This window comes from Callorhinus ursinus, unplaced genomic scaffold, assembly GCF_003265705.2.
Source record: "Callorhinus ursinus isolate GAN/ISIS: 27379988/994484 unplaced genomic scaffold, GSC_fseal_2.0 scaffold9, whole genome shotgun sequence".
In the NCBI taxonomy this organism is placed as follows: Eukaryota; Metazoa; Chordata; class Mammalia; order Carnivora; family Otariidae; genus Callorhinus; species Callorhinus ursinus.
In genome coordinates, this window is record NW_027397071.1 from 44,289,417 (window position 1) to 44,314,567 (window position 25,151).

Sequence of the window (25,151 nt, forward strand, 5' to 3'; positions counted from 1 at the left end):
GATGAATCTTTTTCATACTTTCAAAGGCAAATAATTTTGTTTTTATAAATAATATTTATAGTACTATTATATAGTACTGCTACTATAAATAACAATTACTAAAAATAATGTGTAAATCACTTAGAGTGTAATGGTAACATTTACAAACTACAGAGCTTTATACAAATTGGTTTGATTTCATAAGACACATTCAAGTGAATGTCAAGCTGCTATGCAGTCAAAAATATCAAATTAATAGTATCTGGAAAATTATAGGCAATAACATAACTAATGATCCGGGTAATTGCTTTGCTTATGAAAGAATCATAGTTATTTCACATGATATTATGTAGTGTGTCAATGCAATGTTCAGATATAAAACTAAATCAAGATAGAAAATGTTTTGAAGTAAAAAAATTCAACATATCCTTTTGTTTCTGGCTCAGAGGGGCTGACAGATATGAAACTTTGGCACTTACTTTCCGATTGTGTTGGGTAGCATTGTAAGTTGATTGTCATCTACTTTTAGAGTAGTTAGTTTTTTCAACAGTCCTAAAACAGAGAAGAAGGTTTATTAATACATAAGAACAGATCTCTGGTAGGAAATACAATATGAAAGAAAAAGAATCACTTGTGATGACTGTCATGCCAATTGGCTACACTCTGCTTATATAAACCTACAAATATGTTTGTATGTAGTCTAGTCTTGACTGTCCAGTTGTAAAAACTTTACTTGCATCAGTGGGAGTTCGGGTACATCAACACAGACAAATAAACAAAACACAGGGCTCCATAGAAAGCTAAGTTGACAGCAACACTACCACATTTCCCTTATCTAGTATACCGCAAATGGACCAGATGAAAATTTTTAAGCCAGCTATGATTTAATATTTAATTAACTCCTAAGCACATGATTAACATAACATAATAAAATTTTAAAAAGGTAAAAACAACAACAACAACAACAAAACCCAAATCTGAAGTAAGCCTAATAATCAATGAATGGGTACTGAGGTATTGTGGTACAGTGGTTATAATTATGGACTTGAAAAATTACAACATATGACCTCATACTCTTTTTTGTTACCATAAATCCTTGACTTGGATCAGCAGAAAGCACAAAAATTGCAATTTTAATATACCGAGTAGAACTGGCCAAGAATAGTTTCAACTTTTTATATTTCCCTCTCAGATTTACACCTTCCATACACTTACTGCCTGCATTATTCCCAGGGTTTTAATGAGTAATAACCACAGAGTGATTGAAGAACAGATTCCTTTATCCAGCCACAATGTAGTATCAGTATGGCTTAAATAGCCAAAGTCCAAGGGCAAAGCGTGGTTAATTTTGGTTTTACATTGGAAATATGCATATATACTGTAGGCTACATTTTTTTTTTTTTTTTTTGCAGAAAACTTGTTCTCATGGATATAGTGGGTTCCATGGTCAAATGTGTTTGGGAAATGCTAAATTAAACAACATTAAACATATTTCATTAATGAAGTTTTTCTAGGACCTTGTAATATATTAATGTAGCAACGTGACTCTGCAAAGTTATTGCGGAATGTGTGTGAGTGTGCAGCGTACCTTGTACAGCTAGAGTTTTGTGAATATGCTTTGAGAAGCACTGCTGTGGGTCATGCCCACGCACCTCAAGTATTCTGAGGACTCCTTAAAGGCATAGAGTAAATCAGAATAGATCTGAAATAAAAAGCGATTATTGCACTTTAAATTTCAGTATGCTCAGTTACATATTCTGGAGAAGCACTCAGAATCTCTACTCTAGTGGCTAGAAAGGGTCTCACTGTCAGACTGCTGTGAGAAAATATCTACAAAATATCGGAGCTTTAATACATCAGCTTGTGTCCCGAAGATACCGTGCTGAAAAGAGTAGCACCTGGGAAAGAGGACAGTTCTCACCGGGGTCATTTATCTCTGAGGTTTGCTTACCCACTGCCATATTCACCTATGTTTAAGGGGTGACCGAATCACTTCAGCTTCTCTGGTGTGTATGTAAGAAATATCAACCTTGGAAATATAAAAAAGCTTGTTCATCAGTTGTGAAAAGAAAACAGGGCGTGATGCATTACAGCTAAATTTTGTATGACTTGGTAGCCCTTATCAAACTACTGCACCTGCCTACCAGTGGAGCTAGAGGAGGGTTGACAGTCTCAGTGTCACTTGAGTGGGGCATAAGAAGTTTTGCGCTGGGTCACAGATCGCTGTGCAAACACCATGAAGCCAGGTTGAAAGGTAGCCTTTAAGAGAATCACAGTACCAAAGTCTGAAAGTAGTGGTGAAAAGTCTTGAGGCATGTTAGGGACTAAAACCAAAGGGTTGTTCTTTTAAATGTTGGTAGTCCAATGATGTCCCAATAAAGAAGATAAGATACAATTTCCCATCCAAACAGAATCAATGAATTCTTTTAGGGCTTTAGAATAAAGCTCTCAGTCTCCTGTCCCAGATCCTTCTCTTGACCAAGAGGGGAATATTTGGAGCAAAGTCAGCCATTCCATATGTATAATCAGGGACTCTGGCAACTCTGCAGATGCATAAATGTAATTTTCTCTGAAAGGTCGACAGGGTCCAAAGATATAGTCTGAGACGGCGTAAGCTACTATAACAAAGTTACTTTCCTAATTTGAAAGGCTTTCAGATTCTTAATGAAGGTGTTAAATACATAGTACCCTCCTCTCTATCCCAGTCAGCTTTATGCCGGCCAAGTACCGAATCTGATGTTTTCTATCACCCATCCATGTTGTCTTCCCCAGACCAGAAGGCTAATTTCCCCATCTGCTTTCTTAAAGGAAGATATTTTAAACAAATAATTATATTGTCTTTTATTTCACTATGTGCCATTTTCATTTCCAGGATTTCTAATTGTTTCTTTTTTTTTATAACCACCTATTCTTAGACATAGTTCTTGTTTTTGTTTTACAAGTTATTATTTTTATGAGTGTTATTTTAAGTTTTGTGTAATTGAGGAGCTACACATACATAAAAATCATTTTTTACATTGCTGGATGACTTTGTTTTTTCCTGGGTAAATTTTCCTATTTGAGTTTTTTGTTGTTGTTACAACATTAGTTTTCCTGTAAGATTTCTGTTTGCATGCTCATTTGTGAGGGTGAATATTTTCTCCATATCTATGCTCACCCATCCCTGTCTGGCAGTTTTATGGTTACCTACCCATGACCCCAGGTTTCTGGAGTTCAGAACCAGACCTCCTATTAGCAACATGGAGCTCTCATCCCATGTGGATAGTGCAGATCCAGTCCAAACTAGCTGTGACTTGCACAGTTTTCAGCAGTGCATCTATATTTGTTCTCTCCAATGCTAGCTCCACATACTAGTTGTAGATTGTTTCAGGCTCTCTTCGCAGAAAAGGAGTTGCTGCCTCAATCTCCTGTGGATTCTCCTGTTATGCTTAAGGTACTTTTTTTTTTCTTTTTTCCACTGCAGAAATGGAACTTACAGCTACCGCTGCTGTTTGTGGTCTGGAGCCCATCAGGCGTGGGGTCATTGCAATATTTCCATTCTAGCTCAGGTTCAGGTAGATGTTCAGTCTTTTTCAGCATGGTTAAATTATTTTATTTGCTAAATATTTAAGGAGTCCTTATTATAAACTAGGCACAGTTCTTGGTACTGAGGAGGCAGTAAGGAACAAAAATATGTTTTTCAAATATAAGTCATTTTTCTATTTTCATTATGTCTTTGAAGAGATATGGAGTGGTGATTGAGTGGGATTTTAAGGCATGTATCTTGAGGGTTATCTTGACCAGATGATCATCTCTGTCATCTTAATCCAAGGATGCTCTTTTTAACCATTATACTTCCTCACCTTCTACAAAATAAAACAGTATTTTCTAGACTTATCTGATCATATGTTTCATATAACATACATGTTTATGTTTAATAAAACAAATCAGAGGGCCTGAGGAGGCAGTAAGGAACAAACGTACTGATTCAATGTACAGAATCAGAATTTTCAGAGAAAGTGCCTGGAAATGTGTAAGTGTTCATAAAGCTCCTAGATAAGTCTTACAATAGAATGAGCTGGAAAAATATTGTTATAAAGTATGTGGCTACATAAAAAAAATTATCAACCTAGAAAGAAATTAAACCTAGCCTATTAGCCTGAAAGAATGGTGAAAATGGAAGCAATAAAATATTGAAGAAAGATTTGAAATACTGGCTTATCTTCTAGCTTCCTTTCAATCAGTGTACCTAGGTTATAACTTAGTTTTCAGAGGTTTTAATAAGTTCCAGAATATATGACACATCAAATTCAAAGCATGTTAAAAACTAATCTCCAAAGTTAAATAATTGGCTGATTACCCTCCTGAGTCCTCTCATAAATAATAGTAAGATATCTATATAAAAAGGTTGCTCATTATTAAATTAGAAGGAGACTTTAGTTATTTTACGCATATAAAAATGTATAACAAAAATGGATTGGGTGCTTGACATATACTAAAAGACAAATTCTCTGCTGTCATGAATCTTAACAGCATATAAAAGACAATGTATTTGTTTTTAATAATAGAACCACAAAGAGATTTTATATTTATTATACATCTTTATGTTATTTCTAGATTATAGTAGTGTTATAATAGTATTGAAAATAGAATATGGCAACACTGTGGATAGAAGCTAATTCTATGGTGATAAAAGGAGATATACATGGTTATCAATTATTCTAAATCTAATAAATATAATTTTTACAATAACATTTTACAACTTAAAAGATCTTCATTTAAAAAATATCACTTTGGTAAGATTTTAATAGGAGAGCCTTCTTGAATTTGATAACTACTATTACCATTTCATTTTAAGATATTCAAAATGTAAAAATAGTATTTTACCAATAAGGAACTTGGTAATTTATTAGTATCAGTCAGATTAACAGTATATTCCCTATATCTGCTGATAAACTAGGACTATGCCAAAAAAGAAAATGATACATTTCATATAAACATTCATGACATAACAGAATATTCTCACCTATAGAGTCAGGCAACTGTTGCAACATATTGGATGACAGTAAGAGGTCCTCAAGGGCTTCACATCCAGAAATGTCCAAGTCAACCGTTTCTATTCTGTTTTTTGACATATCCAGGTATACCAACAACTTTAACTTCCCTATAGACTTGATAACATTGCAAAAACTCAGGATTAGTTGAGAAAATTTCACAAGACATTGAAAGTTGTAAAAACCACAACACTGTAAAACTAATTTTAAAAGCAACTACAACAATAACAAGCATTGGCAAGAATGTGGAGAAATCCAATCCTCATACACTGCTAGCAGGGATTTAAAATTGTATAGCCACTTTGAAAAAGTTTGCTAGTACCTCAAAACGTTAAACAAAGAGTTTCCATATGACCCAGCAATCTCTCAGCATATACTCAAGAATGCAATATATGTCTACACAAAAACATAAATGTTCAAAGCAGTATTACTCATAACAGCCAAAAAATGGAAACAACCGAAATGCCTATCGATTGATGAATGGATAAACAAAATGTGGTATATCCACAGGTTGCAATATTATTTTGCAATAAATGCAAATATATGCTACAAAATGGATGAGCCTTGAAAATATATGCGGTGAAAGATGCCAGTTACAAAAAACCATCTGTTGTGTGATTCTATGTATATGAAATGTCCAGACTAGGCAAATCTATAGAGACAGAAAGTAGGTTAGGGTTGTTGGAGGTTGGGGGGAAGGGGGCATGGGAGTGATTGCTAATGGCTTCAGGGCTTCTTCTGGAGATAATGGAAATATTCTAAAATTAGACTGTGGGGAGTATTCTAAAAGCCACTGAATTGTATATTTTAAATGAGTGAATTTTATGGTATGTGAATTACATCTCAACACAACAATCTCAAAGCTGCAGAAGAATAAATAAATAATAGATAAAGATCACCACCAAAACAGCATATGTTGACATGCTGATTCTTACATTTCAAATGCATAAGAAAGGTTTTAAATCATGATTTGGACTTTATCCTTTTTTTTTTTTTGAAGAGGTTTTTTTTTTTTTTCAAGATTTTATTTATTTTTCAACAGAGAGAGAGATAGCGAGAGAGGGAACACAAGCAGGGGGAGTGGGAGAGGGAGAAGCAGGCTTCCTGCCGAGCAGGGAGCCCGATGTGGGGATTGATCCCAGGACCCTGGAATCATGACCTGAGCCAAAGGCAGACGCTTAACGACTGAGCCACCCAGGCGCCCGATTTGGACTTTATCTTTAAACAGATTCTCTATTTTGTTCATTCAACAGTTCTTTTTGATGATCTACTATGTGTCAGGGCTTGTGTTATACATGGGAGAACAATCATGAATAAGTCAACAAAGTATGAGGAGAGACTTGTCATGATACAGACAAAGTCTTTATCCTTACGGAGCTCATAGTAGTGGAGGAAACTTTCAAATAAACAAATAGTTATAATACCCGATAACTGTGCAAGAAAACAAAGCATGTGGAGAATGCCAGAGAAGCACAGGGCTGCAAAATGTCTGAAAGACACACACTGTCAAGAAAAGCAGAACCTGCACCTGGAAGAGAAAACGACACATACGTTCACAGCAAAATGTGAAAAATCATGGCATGTTTGAGGAAGAGTGGGAAATTCGATTTGTACGATTACAAGAAGCCAGGTGTTAAAAGGCCTTAATGTGTTATGTGAGGAGATGTCAATTCTATCTTATGGGCAAGGAAAGCTGTTCAAGGTTTTTAAGTTGGAGAATGACATGATCAAATTTGTGCTTTAAAATATCAACTTCAGGGGACTGTGGAAGAAAGATTTGTGATGAGAGTGGCAGAGACCCATCACAAGGATCTGGAAATACTGAGGAGATAAGAAGGACCTGAATTAAGGCAGCAGAAATGAGGATGAAGAGGGGATGAGCTCAAGAAAAATTTAGAAGTAGGAGAATTAAATGAGTACCTAATTACTGAGGACAGGGAGGAACAAAGTCATACCGTGAACAGGAGTAACAGGGGGCTGCTTAGCTGGGACATGGACCACAGGAGTCAGAACAAGATGAAAGTCCTCATTTTCATTTTCTTTCAGGGCATGTTTCGCAAATAAATGCCCCACACATATCCGTGTTCACTGGGTCATTTGTTCGTCTAATCTACCTGTGTACACTTTAATATATTGTCTCTAATTATTTGACAGAGTGTAAATAAATAAGCATTACACACACAGGCAAACCCTTTGCACTGTGCTAAGTAGTTTATATATCTTTTTTGATTTAATATTTCATATCCTTGCTACTCAAAATGTGTTTTGCAGACCAGCAGCATTGGCACCACCTAGAAGCCTGTCAGGAATGTAGACTCTCAGGCCCACTCCAGACCTACTGAATCAGAATCTGCACTTTAACACACATTAAAACTTAGTAATTAAGTAATGGCACACATTGGATTCCCTGGGAAGCAGAGACAAAGAGAAGTTTATGAGAGAGTGTTCCTAGGACCAGTACCAGTGAAAGACAGAGGGCAGAAAGGAAGCACGACTGGGCAGATGAAGAAGCTGAGTTATGATGAAGTCTTGAGGAAGTCTGCAGCTGGCCCGTCAAGACTCACTAAGTTGGGATTGCCCTGTAGTTGTCCTGAGGAAGGGTGAGGAGCCAGACCTTTATCACTGGTCATTGGGTGGAAGTCTTCCGGAATAAGGATGTGACCCTGGGTAAGGAGGGTCTCTTCAGCTGGAACAATTCCTGAGGAGGGTGGAGAGCTGCAAGTAGCATTCCCAGAAGCTTCGGAAATAGAGTCAGTTCTTCATACCAGGAGGATGATGCATGGCAGCATCTACTACAAGTAACATTCCAAAGTTACCCCATTAATAAGGGGTGGAGCTAAAATTCAAACTCACTTTTCTCAGATTATAGACTACAAAGCCTGTTGATTATCTTGTCAGTTACTGACCTCTAACTCTCTAATTAACCTAGCACATATCTCTAGCCCTGATCCCTCACTCCCTATGGAGGCAGAGAATGTGAGCAAAGTCTTGGAGTAGATGAATAGTTGCTAATCTAGGAACGGAGTACTTTGGATGACTAGGTCAGAGGGCTGAATTCTCCCCATGCCTGGAAATATGTCACTTGGAAAAATACTGTCACTTTACTTATAGATTTCCACCCTAAGGAGCTATTATGTTACCATGGCTCATTCTTCTCTTCTGGTGAGCAAGAAAAGAATGATATATGTGTTTATGTGTGTGTGTTTCTTTTTTGTTGTTTTATCATGAGAAAATGTCTTTACTCTTTGAAGCCTCCTTCATTGTTATCTGCAGTACAACTCAATATTTTGGTGTAAAATTTCTAAACATCACTTTTAGAAGGAAAATAACACTTTGGTGTTTATTTTCGAGTCTTTCCAAACCCTCACTTTCAAACACCTTATAAAGGCAATAGTAGCCTGGAGTGATAAAAGCCTTTGAAGTCCAAAGCCTCAGAGTCCTTGGGGATATTGAATCTTGCTCCAACACCCCTTGACATAAAGGAGTCTATAAGTGAGCAGGAGACAGCAAATGAAAGGAGCGGAAGCCATCACAAACAAAAGAAGATATTGAAGTTTGTTTAAGAATAAATACAGGTTCAATGCATTGTTTAGTCACATTTTGATTGATTGATCTTAGAGGGACCATCACAAGACAGCTATGTAGAAGACTAATTTTTCATCATCATCTACTTGCTTCTCTAATTTATGAAAAACAGAGTAGCAAAATGATAGCTCAGGCTTCCAAAAGTATTTTAGAAGTATATTAATTTTTATGTATACATAAATATACATACATATATTTTATAATACATGAACTAAGAATAAGATGAACTTGCTTTTTTTCCAGTGTCTTGTGACAATAAATATTTAGGATTAATCATTCTGTGAAACCGATAGACACGGGCTAGTTAAAGGCTGCATTCAAGATTAGTTTTTCAAAGACATGTGTTTCTAGGTACTTGCATAGCAACTATTTGCTGGCATAGACATTCAGAAAGCCATGCCTCTTGATGGCAAGGAGGTGGGGGGATTCCCACAAGGAATAGAGCAAAATATGAAACTCAAGTGTACTAACTAAAATGAGAAATCTACTTAGAGCAGTGTATAAGAAAAATCTACCCTTGAAACAGACAAATTAGGCAGCATTATCTGTTTCATGGACAGTTTGATCACTACTTTTCCATTTAGATAATAAGCTTACTAAAGAATTTGAGGTCTGAGCTGACTTTCAAGGTTGGATTTTGGGAATGTAATGGCTATGAAAAGTAAGATGAACGTAATTCTCATTTGTGCCTTCCGTTGATTCTATAGCAGTGGCATTTTGGAACATCATAGTGAAAAACAGCTTCTGGTGCTGGTATGAATTATCACTATCTACCTGCTGCATGACCTTGGGCCAGTTACTTACTCTTTCTGTTTTAGTTTCCTAATCCATAACATGGGGATGGTAATAAACCCTACTTCATAGGCTCATTATGAGGATTCATTGAGTAAATATTTGTAGAACACCTAGCATTTATCATGAGCTGGTCATTATCTAGGTGTTTTTGAATTAATAAATATATCAAAGAGGCAGGCATAGATTTTTTCCAACTAGACATACATTCTGATCCTCAACCCCTGCACAAGAAATTGATGAGTGTCTTACCTGTGTTGCCCCAAGATCTGTACATACCTTGAATATGGCACAAATCAAGCTCTCCTATGTGTAGTGGAATCTAGATCTGTCTCTCCTATTATGTGTGAGCTCCTCAAATAAATATATTCAAGGTCATTGAATATATGATCTTTGTAACCCTAACATTAGCATTGTTTCTGGTTCATAGATGTGTATTTGTAAACGGTTTTTTAATAAATCAATATATAAAGGATGAGCATGCTTTTTTGTTTTGTGTCTATGATGACAGTATAAATGTATTCTTTTGATAAGAGAAGAAAGTATTTTTTTCCTTAATCTTTTACCAGATTTTCTCTTTTATGTGGTTTCGTGCTTGTTCAAAAGAGAAAAACTTCTTGTTCTAGTTGCTTTTGCAATCATTTTAAGGAATTTTTAATGTCAAGTCAAAAAAAAAAAAAGAATAAAACTGGTTTTGGGAACACGCATCTAAATCTCAGTGGCTGAAGAGTTATTACAAATCCAGCTACCCTGTCTACTTAGCCCAGTGTAAGGGGTTTGGAATTGGTTATCACCAATAAGAATATTGTGATTGATGTGTGTGTGTATGTACATGCTTATTTGAGTGCATGTATTATGAGTGGCAAGAGGCAGTGTTCTATGAAGCCTTTCTTTCACTGAATGGAGAGGCAGGAATGTTCACACCCAATGAGCTGACTGGTAAACCTACTACTTGGGAAATATTACTGGATTGTATGTCAGTTGAAAAAAAATGGACTGTAGTTTAACTTTTTATTTTTAACACTTTGTAATTTGTCACATACCATTTTCAAAAATTTAAATGTATTCTATTGGAAATCACCCAAACTGAGAGAAAGATTTTTATTTTGTAGAAGAGCTCTAAGAATATGAGCAGAAGCAATTATCTAGTTTGATTTTGCAAAAATAAGACTTGGATTTTGTATGTAGCATTTTCTTTTTCTATATATAACAATATAAACTTCTCAGCTTTTAAAAATCAGTATGTGGAGAGATGAAAGATATAATCCTGAAAGAACAAGAAAAATCTTTCATACATTTTATATACCTGCATCACTTACAGAAGGTATGCGAAAAAAAAAACCAAACTGTGAAAAACACTTGGTGACCAAACAAATGTTTTACTTTGAAAGGCAAACACTGAGATTTATAAATTAAGATTATTATTAATTACAATTAATATATAACATAGATGCTAGACAACATGTCATAATAAAAACTTACATACCCCAGGTAGCACTTGTAATGCATTATTATCCATCCACAGCTCCCTTAAATTTTGTATTTGATCCAGAACTTCAGGCTAGGAGAGAGATAAGGAGAAAGAGAACAAAATTAGTCTTTTCTTAGCACAATATAAGTGTAATTTCTTGAATCTGGAAACTTTATTTGGGAATCTAATATTAATCCTCTAAGAAGTCCTAAGTTTAACAGACCTCTATCAAAACTGGTAGTCCTTGAGCTAGCAAACCTAGAGCTGATCTGGAAACAATCAGAAAAACAATAATAAAAATTAAAATCTATTACTCTCTCTTAACACCCTACAATCATCCTTTATAGCATTTATTACACCCTAATTACTCAGTGTGTTTGTCTTCACTAGAACATAAACTTCTGAAGGGCAGAGCAGTGTTTGTTTTTTAATTACTTTTTAATTACTATGCCATGGTACTTGGCACACAGTAGGTTTTTATGTGTGTGTAGTAAAACCTTACACACATATCCCCCATAGGCATTACATTATAGTGAAATGATGATAGTATGAATTAGACCCACTTATTTCTTATCCCTTCACTTATTCGACAAATTATTATTGGTTGAATAGTGGGGATGTCTAGTATGTGAAAGGCACAAGGCAAGATCCACAGTTAATTCAAACTTGGTTCCTGCCTTGAAGTAGCTGATGATTTACGTGAGGAGACAGATACATATAAATAACTGAAACAGAAGACAACATATGGGAGAAAAGAATAATGTAGAAGAGTTCAAAGAAAGGAGAGAGAGAATATGATCAAGGTGTAACACACAGTGCATAATGAAACATCTAAGTCCCTAAATTGAAGTTGTCTCTAAATTCCACCTGTGGGCAGCAGACAGTATAGAGAGGATAAAGGAAGCTATTGCTACCAGCATCATCTCTTGATTTGTGATGACTTTTTCTGATTTCTCTCCAAAAATTTTCCCATTCAGCAACTTAAGCCCACCTGCTTCCCTTGAAGTTGATTCCTTTTTGTCACTTCAGGAAAGTGAGGAACTCCTAAGCTAATTAGTGCATTGTATTCACCTAGCCACAGGGGTTGGCTCAAGGATGGGAACAGGATCCATTCAGAGCAGAGGAGAAGCACGTTTCTTTCACTGAGACTTCAGGGGAAGAAACTCTTGTTCTTCCCTGCTGGATTAGAAACTGGGATCTTCAGGCATGATAAACAGGGAAGAGCCTGTTTGAGTTAAAAGATGGATCCTGATAACATATTAGGCTGAAATTAAGCCACACCTGAAAGTCAGATGCTTTGTCTCTTTCAACTGAAAAAAAAAAATCACTGAAACAAGATACAACCATAGTTCAATAAAATTTGAGACCCACTTAGGAAAACCAGTGTATTTTATAGAATAATAGTGGAAAAGAATGGAATTGTTTCTAAGTTATGATGAGAATATTGGTAATTGTGGGTCAGCAGAAGTCATATACACACATCTTTGACACATTTGGAGGGCTTCAGAGATGGCCAGGACTACTTGGGAGAGAGTCTCTGATGCTTTTAGACTGCAATTGCAATGGAACATGGTACTATTCTTTGGAGAAATTTCAGTTATAACAAGGATGAATGGATAAAGAAGAGTGGTAATATATATATACAATGGAATATTACACAGCCATCAAAGAATGAAATCTTGCCATTTGCAATGATGTGGATGGAACTAGAGGGTGTTATGCCAAGTGAAATAAGTCAATCAGAGAAAAACAATTATCATATGATCTCACTGATATGTGGAATTTAAGAAACAGGGCAGAGGATCATAGGGGAAGAGAGGAAAAAATGAAACAAAAAGAAACCAGAGAGGGAGACAAACCATAAGGGACTTTTAATCATAGGAAACAAACTGAGGGTTGTTGGAGCGGAGGGGGGGTGGAGGGATGGGGTAACTGGGTGATGGGCACTGGGAAAGATATGTGTTGTAATGAGCACTGGGTATTATATAAGACTGATGAATCACAGACCTGTACCCCTGAAACAAATAATACATCATATGTTAATTCATTGAATTTAAATTTAACAAAGTTAAAAAAAAAACTCTCAATAAACACAGAAAAAAACCCAAGGATCAAAATCTAAAGTTAGAGCATGGCATTCAGCTGTAGACTCAGAGGCATGTGTGAATAAGTGTGGGGGATTTTTTTGCGTAGGAAAATATTCTCACTTTTACTTAGATGAACTACTCTACCTGTATGTTAAGCTGGGTAAGAATGGAAAACAAATCAAATGTACAAAGCACACTCTGATATGCAGAGACTTTGAGGCAGAGGGCTGGCTAGGAACAGTCAGGCCAGTTGGAAAATATCAGTCATATGGCACAGATTTTCCTAAGCCTATGAATCATGCAGACTTTAGGAAAATGAGTTGCATACTGATAACTTCAATACAACCTTATGTATGTAATAAGATGGATATTAATTTATAAATGTGGAACAATGAGCATTATTTAAGATAAACTCGATTGTGCTGTGGTAACAAATTAATTCTGAAATCTCAGTGGCTTAACACCAGACAGGCTTACTTCCCACTCCCACTACTTGTCCAGTGTCATGGGCTTTTGCCCCCAGAGTCTTGTGTTGCCACCATCTCAAGACTTCCAGAACTGCCAAAGCAGAGAAGAGAGTATAGAAAACCAGCCACTGTTCTTAAAGATCTCAGATGGGAAGTGACCCTATCACTTGTGCTTATAGCTCCGTGTCTAGAACTGTTTACAAGGCCTCAACCTAAGTTCAAGAAAGGCTGGGAAATATAAGAGAAATTCTTGGAGTATTCGGTGAACACTACTGTCCATGCCACACAGTGACATCATATAAAAAAAAGAATCACAAGAATGGATACAGAGTACTTTAATAATTTAGTTATCCCTTTATTCAGTAAGTATTTATTAAACATCTCCTCAGTTCCAGGCATAACACTAGAGTCATAATGCATGGTGTGGTCTCTGCCCTCAAGAAACTCATGTTCTATTCCTGGGGCAAACATAGAAAAAGTAAATACATGGTATTTTGGGAATATAAAGAAAGGGGGACCTACATGCCCTAGTAATGAGGAAGCCACATAAGAATTCATGAAGCCACATACGTATTCATGAGAAGGAGTTGGTCAGTAGAGAGGAGAGGACAAGAAGCACCTTTTAGCCAGAAGTAGAAGTGAGAAATAGCATGATATATGAGTGGCAACAGGCAGTTTGCTTTACTGAGCATTGTTTGAAATAGAGTGAATAGCAGAAGATGAGGCTAACAAAAGAGGGTGGGGTCTATGAAGTCCCCATATTTTGTTAGGGAGCTAGAACTTTATTATAAGGGTAAAGGAACATCACTATACTATTTTTTATTATTATGTTAATCACCATATATTACACTATACTATTTTTAATAGGAAGTGATTGTGGCAGATTGGTGTTTTATGTATATCTATCCTGGAGGAAAAAAGAAAGGAAAAAAAAACTGGAAAACTTAATGGGGCTAGTAATGAAAGAGATAATGAGGAATAAAGAGAAGAAGTTGGATACAGGAAATGTTTAGAAGATGAAAACAGTAGGACTTGGTGATTTGATATAGGGGTGAGAGTGAGGGTCATGCGTGTCTCCCAGTTTCCTAGCACCTGTGGTGCCACCAATGGAGATTCAGAATATCGAGATAGAAACAAATATATGGGAGAAACTGAATTCAGTTTTGACCATGATTAGCTTTAGGTTCCTATGAGACACTGGTGGACATGTGCAGGAATTGGTTAACTATTAAAATCTGAAGCTTAGGGAATAGGTCTGAGCTGAGGATACAACTTAGGTATCTTGTGGGAGTAGAAACACATGTGAATGAGTTCCCTGTGGGGGAATGGGAAGGAATCAGAGGTGCAGCTGACTGAGGGAGGAACCCTGGGGAACACTAACGTTTGAGAGCTAAAAACAGGAAGAGCAAACGCAAAAGGCAAGAAGGAATAGAGTCCAGGAGAGTAAGGGATTACTAAAGTCCAGTGAATAGTGTTTGTAGTAAGAATAAGGAAGTGAATACAAGTATCATTTACAGCAGAGATGTCTAGTGAAATAAGAGACTGAAGATGTCTACTCGATTTTGGAACTAGTCGTATACCGGTAACCTTAGCGATAGAAATCGAGGAACTAGGATGAAATCGAGGGAGTCAAGCTGATAAAAAGACACTAGCAAAGAGGGCCAGACTGAAGACAGATAAAATGCTATAAAATTAACTGAGTAAATTCTAAGAGGTGACAAATAAGATGAAATTGATAGAACAAGAGAAGCTGGCCTTGAACAGAAATAGGACACCTCTTTCACTGAGACTGAAGGGAAGATGGTAAGGATAGTTGTAGGTGAGCTTGATGATTGGAAGAGAGTAAGTGGAGAAAGGGCATGTCTGAAAGTCTCAACATGTCTTGATGAAGTAAGGAGCAAGGTAATCTGTTGAGCAGGAAGGGTCAAGAATTTTGTACACATAGAGCACGTGGGGAGAGTGGCACATACTAGCATAGTTTGAGGGGAGTCAAAGAGGAAGTTAAGGGCAATCAAAAAGAGCTCTATCAATGATAATTATTTTAACTTTTGGGGGGGCCAGGTGGGAGACTGACAGTCTAGGAAAAAACAGAGGCAGCAAGAGATTTCAGGTTTCCATGAGGTCAGCAAGAAGTGGTGTAGAAGTGAGGGACTGAGAGAACTAGAGTGTGAAAAATTCAAATGAGAGCAGAAGTTAAGAGTTTAAGATTTCTGAAGTGGTTCCAGGCAATGACAGACTTGAAGCTGGAACTCTGGGCAGTATGAAGTGTTGGTGTGTGGGCAGGGGAGGATGCTGTGGGAACAAAAGGCCTCACATCGTCTCTAAAAATTTGGGTAGGGTTTGATGCACTGTATAATGTGCTCCCTTGGCTGTACCAGAGAAGGTGGCAGATAAAGCTGACCAATTATGCCTGTAAAATAGCTCGCACACTGGGTTCTACTGGGAACCTAGACTTAGAAAGGGATAACTAATGGCAACCTATATTTCTACTTTATGTCAAAGGTTCTCATTTAATTTATTTAATAACATCATAAGGCAATAATAGTCCTGCTTTATGGGTGAAAAATCTGATAATCATTTCCTGGGGAAAATGAGAATGATTTTATGGGGGTTGCATAACTGCATCTGGGATAGTTCCTCAGGTCTCCTGGCTCCAAAGATGACATCATGTTACAGCTTAAAACTGAAATTCTGAAATAACGAAGAATGCTGGTGATCACAGATGCCCAATAAAGAAAGTAAAGCATATGCTAGATTTAAAAAAAAAGATAATATTTTTATTACTGGATGTTATAATAAAATGTGCCACAGAAGAAATTTCAGCCAGTTCCTAATAATAGCAGAGAGAAAATAAATTTAGTAGATCGATACATGACCTTGCTGAAACAAAAACCATAACAGGAAGATGATGCAATGGCATTTCATGATCAATAAACAATCTTAAGTGGATCTTTGAACTAAATTAAATGGCTTACACCACCCAACCTTACATGTAAATTGCCTTTATTCAACTACAGATCTTCCTTCATTTACAACGGGGTTATATCCTGATGAATCCATCGTATATTAAAATATATGTCAAAAATGCATTTAATACACCTAATTTATTGAGCATCAAAGCTTAGCCTAGCCTACCTTAAACATGCTCAGAACACTTACATTAGCCTAGAGTTGGGCAAAATCATCTAATGCAAAGCCTATTTTATAAAAAAGTGTTAAATGTCTCACATAATTTATTGAATACCGTATTGAAAGCAATCAACAGAATGGTTGAATGGGTACAGAATGGTTGTAAATGTATCGGTTGTTTACCCTGGTTATCCCCTGGCTGCCTGGGAGCTGAGACTCACTGTCGCTGTCTAGCATGGCAAAAGAGCATCCCACTGTGTATTGCTAGTGGTATGGTCAAAACTCAAAATTTGAAGTCCAGTTTCTACTGAATGTGTACCACTTTTGTACCATCATGAAGTTGAAAAATCGTATGTCAAACCATTGTTAAGTTAGGGACCATCTGTAGTTAATTTCATAGGAACGTCAATTGTTTCCATTAAAAATGAGTGAATTTACTCAAGAATGGCTTCGTGTACTCAATGCTGGTGAAAATGTGTGAGCTGAGCACTCATATAAAGTGCTTGGAGGATTACAGATGAACACAGTCTTCTCAGGAAAACATTTTAAATATGTTTCTCATGTCTCAAAGATATTCATATCTGCTTTCAGACAACTATCCTTACTGAGATGCTCTGAAATAGAGAAAAATCTTATGATAGAAAAATTTCAGTGCAGAATAATTGATAATATTAAAAAGTTGGTCACAATCTAAATAAACAATAACCTAAGGGAACAGATAACCAAATTATGATAAAATCATATGTTGGTATAGTACACAACAATGAAAGTGAATTATCTATATTTTTAAGTATGCTGATGGATAGATCTTGCAGGCATACTGAATGAAAAAATAGGTATAAAATTCATATAGCACAAATCGATTTCCACAAATTACAAAACAGTGCTATATATATATACACATATACATGCAGTTAAAATAGGAATATATGGAATAGAAGCACATCAAATTCAAAGTTGCAATTGTGCTGTGATGAGAACAAGACTAGGAGGGACAGCATAAAAGACTTCCCATTTGATCTACAGTGTTTTATTTCTTTCAGAAAAAGATTGAATTCAAATACAAAAAAATAGTTAATGTGTTCGTTTTGGCTAGTAGGAGTTTGTATATTTCTTTAAAATTTTTATATTTTATATCTTCATAAAATACACATTTTAAAATATAAATATTTATAAAAGGTATATTTATAGAAATATTTATATATTTTATAAAAATGTACTTTTAAAAAATCTTTTCCTCTCTTTCCCTATGATCCTCTGTTTCGTTTCTTAAAGTCCACATATCAGTGAGATCATATGAAAATTGTTTTTCTCTGATCTATTTATTTCACTCAGCAGGTATACTTTTATATGTTTTCACTTTTTTTAAAATTAGAAAAATATCAGAAGAAACTATCAAAATGTTAATTTAAAAAATATCAATGGTGAGATGATGAGTGATTAAAATTTTCCTTCTTCACATTTTTTCTATAATTTCCAAATTTTCTATAGCATATAGGCATTATATTTAATAATAAAAAAGATTAGAGAACATTTTAGTCTTCTAAATTTATACCCACCTAAACCACTTTAGAATTTTTTTTGAAGTGACCTTATTTTGATTAGTTAAAATGAGCTGAGAAAATGATTACATCAGTATTAACACAAATGGAACATATATTTTGCATGACTGCAACAAATTGCAATAACTCCTGTCATGTATATACAATTTTAGGCTGTTCTATGGGTTTGGCTATATGTGCTACTTTTATTCCACTAATTTGCATAGAGTTTGACTATATTTATTTATATACCTATTAAATTTTTTCTTCCATGAGATAAAGAGAAATATTAACCGAAAAGCATAACTTTTGACATTTATCTAATTTTGTCAAAATTAGACTAGGAAACCTTAAAATTTTAAAACTTAGAAAAAAAATGTTGGGGGGTGGTTCCTGAGTGTCTGGGTCAATTGGGCATCTGACTCTTGATCTCAACTCAGGTCTTGATCTCGGGGTCATGAGTTCAAGCCCCACATTGGGCTCCACACTGGGTGTGGGGCCTACTTAAAAATAAATAAGCAAATAAAAATTAAAATTAACAAAAAGAAAAGGAACTTTAAATTTTAAGTGTCTTAAAGTTGATGAGATGATCTGGTGATATAATAACTTGTTATTCCCAGACACTGTGCAGAACTAGAAGGCAGTAGGATGGAACCTGTTTCAAAATGCAGATGATAAATAAAAGGTTTTTTCTCAAATCAACAAACATAAAATACCAAATGCAAATCTGAAAAATTATATTCTCTAACCAAAGTGATGTAATTATCATACTTCATTGAGATATTTCAGTTACTACATTTCTTCTTAATTTTGAGATCAATGCTTCAAATTTATTTATATTTTTAGGCTTGCCCTCTTTGTCTGATAATCTTTAGAGTTTGCAATTTGCCAAGGAACCAAGATTACATTCTAAGAAACTTTTCTCCCATTTCTCTTTAAATTTTTTATTTAATAATACGCTTGGCGTACTACAGCCCTTTAGCTCTCGTAACTGGGAAACTTTCCATTCATGCATTTCATAGTGCACAGTTGAAACCCTTTCTGATACACAAAATTGGATGATTAAAAGTGTTCCGCTCTGATGACGAGCCTACTTGTTCATTCTCTCAATTGTTCTGTCCTACATGCCTTGAGATTATTTAACTTCTTCAGTTAATTTCTTTGGAGATGAAAAGTTTAGCTCCATAGGGTCACAGCCTATTTCAACTTTATGTTAGTTTATGTTTCCCAATTTTTTTTCAGATGTCATTCCCACTAAAATGTTCATTTTTTTTTTTAAGATTTTATTTATTTATTTGACAGAGCGAGACACAACGAGAGAGGGAACACAAGCAGGGGGAGTGGGAGAGGGAGAAGCAGGCTTCCTGCGGAGCAGGGAGCCCGATGCGGGGCTCGATCCCAGGACCCTGGGATCATGACCTGAGCTGAAGGCAGACGCTTAATGATTGAGCCACCCAGGCGACCCCATATTTTAAAGCTTTATTTTTAATTTAATTACTGCAATTAGTTAACATTTAAGAAAATATTTTTATATTCTAGAAATTATTGAATGAATAAATAAACAGGTATTCTTAACAATTAATAAGAGGCACTGCTAAGAAAATGTGATTAATTTATAATTAACTGAAACTCTTTCAACCATAAAGTTTAATGAATATTTTAATATGAGTATGAAAGTAATATATTCCATTTAAATACTCAGATGAGTATATTGATGGCACACAGGAAAAAAATCTACAGATGACATGATGTTGAGAGAGAGAGACAATACATTAAATGACTGAATTAGTGTCCAAAATGATTTGAAAATGTTAGAAGACTAGATAGCTTTAATTATGTGAAGTTTAATAGGGACAAATGTAAAATCCTGCCATATGTCTCCCAAACCAATTATACACAAATAAATTAGAAGCAGAAGTAAATGTGAAGAAAATTGAAGATTTAAGTCAAGAGTAAGCTCAGGGTTGACTAATTCATTTGTTAATAGGTGCATCATTCAGTCAAGAAATACTACCTGCCCCATGCAAAGAAGACACTACAGTGTTCTCTGGGAATATGACGCAGACTGTGAAGGGCTGTCCCAAGATCTTTTCTGTCAATGTCCTGCTCTATATGCAACCATTAGCCCACAGAAGGACTACAGTATTCTGTTCCCCTCTAGGTGCCCAAGCGTAAAGGTGTCTTCAACAAAGCAGAGCTTATTCAGAATAAGCCATAGGAGAAATAGTGGAAATGATACAAATTGTTTAGATTGGAGAACAGAAGATGTAGGCATAAAAGATGCCCGTCTTTGAATATCTGAGGGTTGTTGTACAGAAAGGAGCTGAATGTATCCTATCTATATCCCCAGTTCAGAACTAGAAGCAGTGAGGAAAGTTGCAGGAAGGTAGATGTAAGTCAGCATTCCTATAGGAGTGATTTTTTTTCCTAATTAGATCTGTCTAAAATGAAATAATCTAATTTCCTGATCACTTACTACAATAATGCACTTTTCAAGGTGCCTTTACATAAATTATTCTTACTGAATCTTGGCAACTGTCCAATGAGGTGGGTATGATTATTGGACAGGTAGTAAGCAGGGTGGTTAAGAGCATGGTTTCAGGAGCTAGACAGAGTTCAGCTCAGGGTTTTGTTGGTTACATGCTAAAAATCATGGTTTGGGTTCCTCGTCTGTAATAGGTGAATGACAGTGCCACATTAATGAAGATTAACTGTATTAAGATATTTAAAGTGTTTAGAACACTGACTGGTTTTAAGTGCTTGTGCTCAATGCTCAGTGATTATTAGCTATTATCCCTACCTTACAGACAAGGGGATTTAGACATAAAGAAGCAAATCACTGTGCCCCAAATTTTATGCCTAATGAATAAGGAAGGCAAGAGCCTGATCTTGAAGTTTTGTTAGATGATGAGTAAAGTTCAAAAGGAGAGGCATATCCCAGAGAAAAGTGTTAAGTGGTTCATACCTAGCGTGGTGTTACTTGGGCAAGGCAGCTTTAAGATGAAAGTGCCAAAGGAAGAGATCAGATGATAGAGTCTTTGATTCGGTCAACAAATGTATTCAATCAGTATTTATTAAGAATCTAGTTTGTACCAGGCACTGGAGAAACAACAGTGAACAAAACAAGCCCTCACAGAGATTACATTCTGGTGTTTCATATTTCCTAGGGTGAATCCCATAACACGTTAACAATTAGGTAAGGGAAGTGATTCTGATTACACGATTTCCATTTTAATGTATTACCTGCTCCCCCACAGAGATTACAAGTTTTGATGATCTTGTCTGAATCTAAATTTAAGAGTGAAAACTGTGTCACACATACACTCTCATCTCATAATTCAAACTGGTCTTCTTCAAGCTTTCATCTCCAAAAAACCGCATCCACTTCCTTCCTCTTCCGTCTCTACACTGCAGCCATATGTCCGCTCTTGCTTGAAACAAAGTTTCCCCTCCATCCAAAGAATACAAATTCCAGGTACCTTTACCATATGATACAAAACAACTCTCATTTGACCCTTTTCTTTCCCTATACCCTCATTCAAACTTGAGCCTCAAGGAAAACCTAACTCTGCTGTTCCTAAAGGCATCATGCTTTATCTTGTGATCGGGCCTTGACAAATGTTCTCTAAGCCTCTTGATCTGATCATTAATTGGGTTAGGCATCCTTCCTTCCGTGTTAGGATTCCTACTAGAGCATGTTGCATATTATACTGTGAGCTCCTTGAAGCAGGGACTGAATCTTGTTTGCCTTTGTATCTCCAACTCTTTCCAAGGTAATATGTTACTGCTTTATGCATTCCATCTGAATTGAACAAAATAAACAATCCACATGCATATCAATCTCTTCCTCTACTCCATTTCAGTAACTCATTCCCAATATCCCACTTAAACTGTCACAAGTATCTGTACCAACTCTGAAATCTCAATTGCAAATATACCCCTGGCTGATCATCAGTGCCTATACTTCCAGTCTCTTATGTCAGTACCCTAGAACTCCCCTGGCGCAGTTACTGGTATGACTGATATGCTGTGTCTACCTTTATTCATCTATCTTTCTTTCCTTACTAAGATGAATCATGATTAACATTCCACCATTATAAACAGTTTCTTGCAAATATCATTTGGCAAATTTGTCCTCTTTCCGTTTGTCACATTTACCCAACTGAACTTAACCTGGGGGTGAAGCTAAATTTCTGCCTTTTCTGCTACTGCACTAAGCTTTGCTTGGAAGAAATCACAAGTTGGCTGATTGTCTCGCTTTAAATTAATGACAAATACCTGAAACGGGGACCAAATACTGCCAGACAACCATATTACTTTTCCTTGAGAAGTCGCTTTTCAACTCACTGAGACTATTTCAGAGATCTTCAATCTTGTCAAAGATTGTATTCTCCTCTTAACCCCAGTTCATAGCTTACCCTATTGTTCACTGAAACAAACAAGCAATCAGAGGTGGATGTGCTCCAAAGGTAAAGAAGCTTAAACTTCAGGCCTCTCATATGCATGCTGAGGCAGATTTGCAAAGGAATATACTGTAAAGACAATTGCTTAAGATCGCTTTGGTTTGCTACACAGACTTTCCCTCCATCATTCTTCCTTGTGTAGAATGGGGCACATTTGAGATCTGGCTTAGCTGAAATTGAGTTGGGGATACAGTTTGGATTTAGCGCAACATGTTCATGTATTCTGTAGTCACCTCTGCGGTTCTCTGGCCCTTCCAGATGCATATCCCCTTCCTGCCCATTTGGGCTCTAGATCATACCTCTTTCATTTCTTCTCATCCTTGCAGGGATCCAGACCTGGAGTTATTCCCTTTCCCACACACATCGATCTCTCTCTCCCCAGGGCCATACAAACATGCTTTAGTTTCTCTGATCATTAAAAAAATACTATTTTTATTGCCTCTCCAGCCTCTTCCAGTTACTTTCCCACTCGTTGCTCTTCTCCAAAGAGAGACTTTAAATTTTTTTAAAAAAGATGTTATTTCTTTATTTTAGAGAGTGAGACCACAAGAGAGAGCACGAGCGGGGGGGGGGGGGGGGGGGAGAGGGAGAAACAGGCTCCCTGCTGAGGACCCCAGGATTAGGACCTAAGCCAAAGGCAGATGCTTAACCGACTGAGCCACCCAGGTGCCCCGACTTTAGACTTTTTGACTTTCGAAAAAGTTTTGTCAGTATTTGCCTTTGCTTACCTCCCATTCACCCTTCAAGCCATTCTGAGGTATCCCTGAAAACTGCTATTGTGAAAGTCATCATGACCTCTACTTTGGAGCTGGGGTCCCTAAAATACAGCTACATAAGTCAGATTTAGTACTTAGGTGTAAAAGATAGTACAGGACAAATAGCAAATCAGGGAAGAAAAAACAATATTAAATGTAGAGATGAAGAATTTACATTAAAGCCCAGTTGACTAGAGGAAATTCTATGGTTATAAGTATTTTCAAGGTAGAAAAAAATTGCAATTGCTAATGCAATTTCAAATTCTAGAATCTTTAGGTGATGTATGGGTGTTCTTAATGCAAATTATAATTATAGTAAACTATACAATTTCTATGTTATACCTATTTTATGTCTTATTAATGTTTGAAATGTTGAAAATACATACATATATTTTTAGTTACAACATATTCTGTAATTTACACATCTTTATGAACTAATCTCTGAAAACACCTAGAACTGTTTTATTTCTTTTGTATCAGATAAGTATCTTTCCAATATAGATATTTCACTGAATGAAAAACAAATCTGAGTCACTATTTTTTATTTACCACTGTTGGTCAATCCCCTGATATGAATTAATTTATAATATTAGTGAGGTTTTTTTTTAGAGATTTATTTATTTGAGAGAGAGAGTACACGCTCAAGTGGGGGAAGAGGTAGAGGGAGAGGGGGAGAGAGAATCTCAAGCAGACTCCATGCTGAGTGGAGAGCCTAACATGGGCTCAATCTTACGACCCAGATCACCACCAGAGCCAAAACCGAGTGGGATGCCTAACAGAGCCACCCAGGTGCGCTGCAGTGAGAAATGTTTTTAATGAAATTGCTAAGATGTACATAACAATCTATTACAGCATTAATCTAATATTCTGTAGATACTGGAAAACTTTTTGTCTTGGTACTTCAAGATATCATTATTGGATTTCACTTAAATATAGTAAATGTTAGTTTATCTGGCAAATCCCAAACCTGAAATTTCTTTAAACTTTTAGTTCTACACTCACTATTGTAAGCTTCTGGAGCAGGTCTTACGTCTTTGAATCCCTGACACTTAGCAGTGTGCCTGTTGCAAAAAATTCTACCAATGACCCTTGAACATCATAAAGATGTACTGCAAAACTGAAGTACCTTCTGAATCTAAGACTACTTCTATTCAGAGTGTTTTCAATGAAATTCAGAATTCAAATTCTTTGAAAATTGGTAATCAATATCTGGCATATATGATAATTAGTTCTCCATAAACTGTAGAATGACCAATTACTTGAACAGAAAATAACAAATTGCTACTAATCTGCTAAATAGTAAGAGTTGCAGCAAATAAGAAACTGAACTGTCAAGTGTGTGTGCATTATCTTTTACTGCTTGGAAGTCAGTAAATGATAAGGCAGATCATTATGTTTTATGTCAGTGTCTTATATTTGTTTAGTGGAAGTGAAGACCTATATTAAAAACTGTAAATCTTTCCACAGGAAGATCATTTTGTTGTGTTTGGTAGCAAGAGTACTTCGTTAGAGGCAGACAAAAAAGGAGTGAAGACAAGACCCATTCATATTTGGGTTCCAAAGCCATTCTGTCTTCAATTTATAGCAGTTACAAAATTCTAAAACTGAGTCGTAACCACTGTATCCTTACCACTTAGCCTAGTGGATGTTTAGTAAATATTTGTTAAATGAAAAAAGAAAGTCATTAGTATTATTGGTAAAGGCCTTTACTCTTGCTGTGCTTTAATTTTCCCATTAGAGAAGTGGAAACCCTTATATTTATCTTATTTTACTTCACTACATAGTAATGTTAGGTATATCAATAAACTCTTGCATGTTACACATCATGGGATTTTAAACGACATTTTTT

The 25,151-nt window shown here is 36.0% G+C and overlaps 1 protein-coding gene across 6 annotated transcripts in view; it reads right to left on the minus strand.

Moving 5' to 3' along the window:
- Nucleotides 1-25,151, minus strand: part of LRRC7 (leucine rich repeat containing 7) — a 933,028-nt gene that overhangs the window by 122,550 nt on the left and 785,327 nt on the right. For all 6 annotated transcript variants that reach the window (XM_073896539.1, XM_073896538.1, XM_073896541.1 and 3 more), the window contains 3 exons: nucleotides 10,876-10,950; nucleotides 4,985-5,129; nucleotides 459-531 (listed from right to left, as the gene is read on the minus strand). In XM_073896539.1, the coding sequence (XP_073752640.1) occupies nucleotides 459-531; nucleotides 4,985-5,129; nucleotides 10,876-10,950 (293 nt within the window). The remainder of the gene's footprint in view (nucleotides 1-458; nucleotides 532-4,984; nucleotides 5,130-10,875; nucleotides 10,951-25,151) is intronic.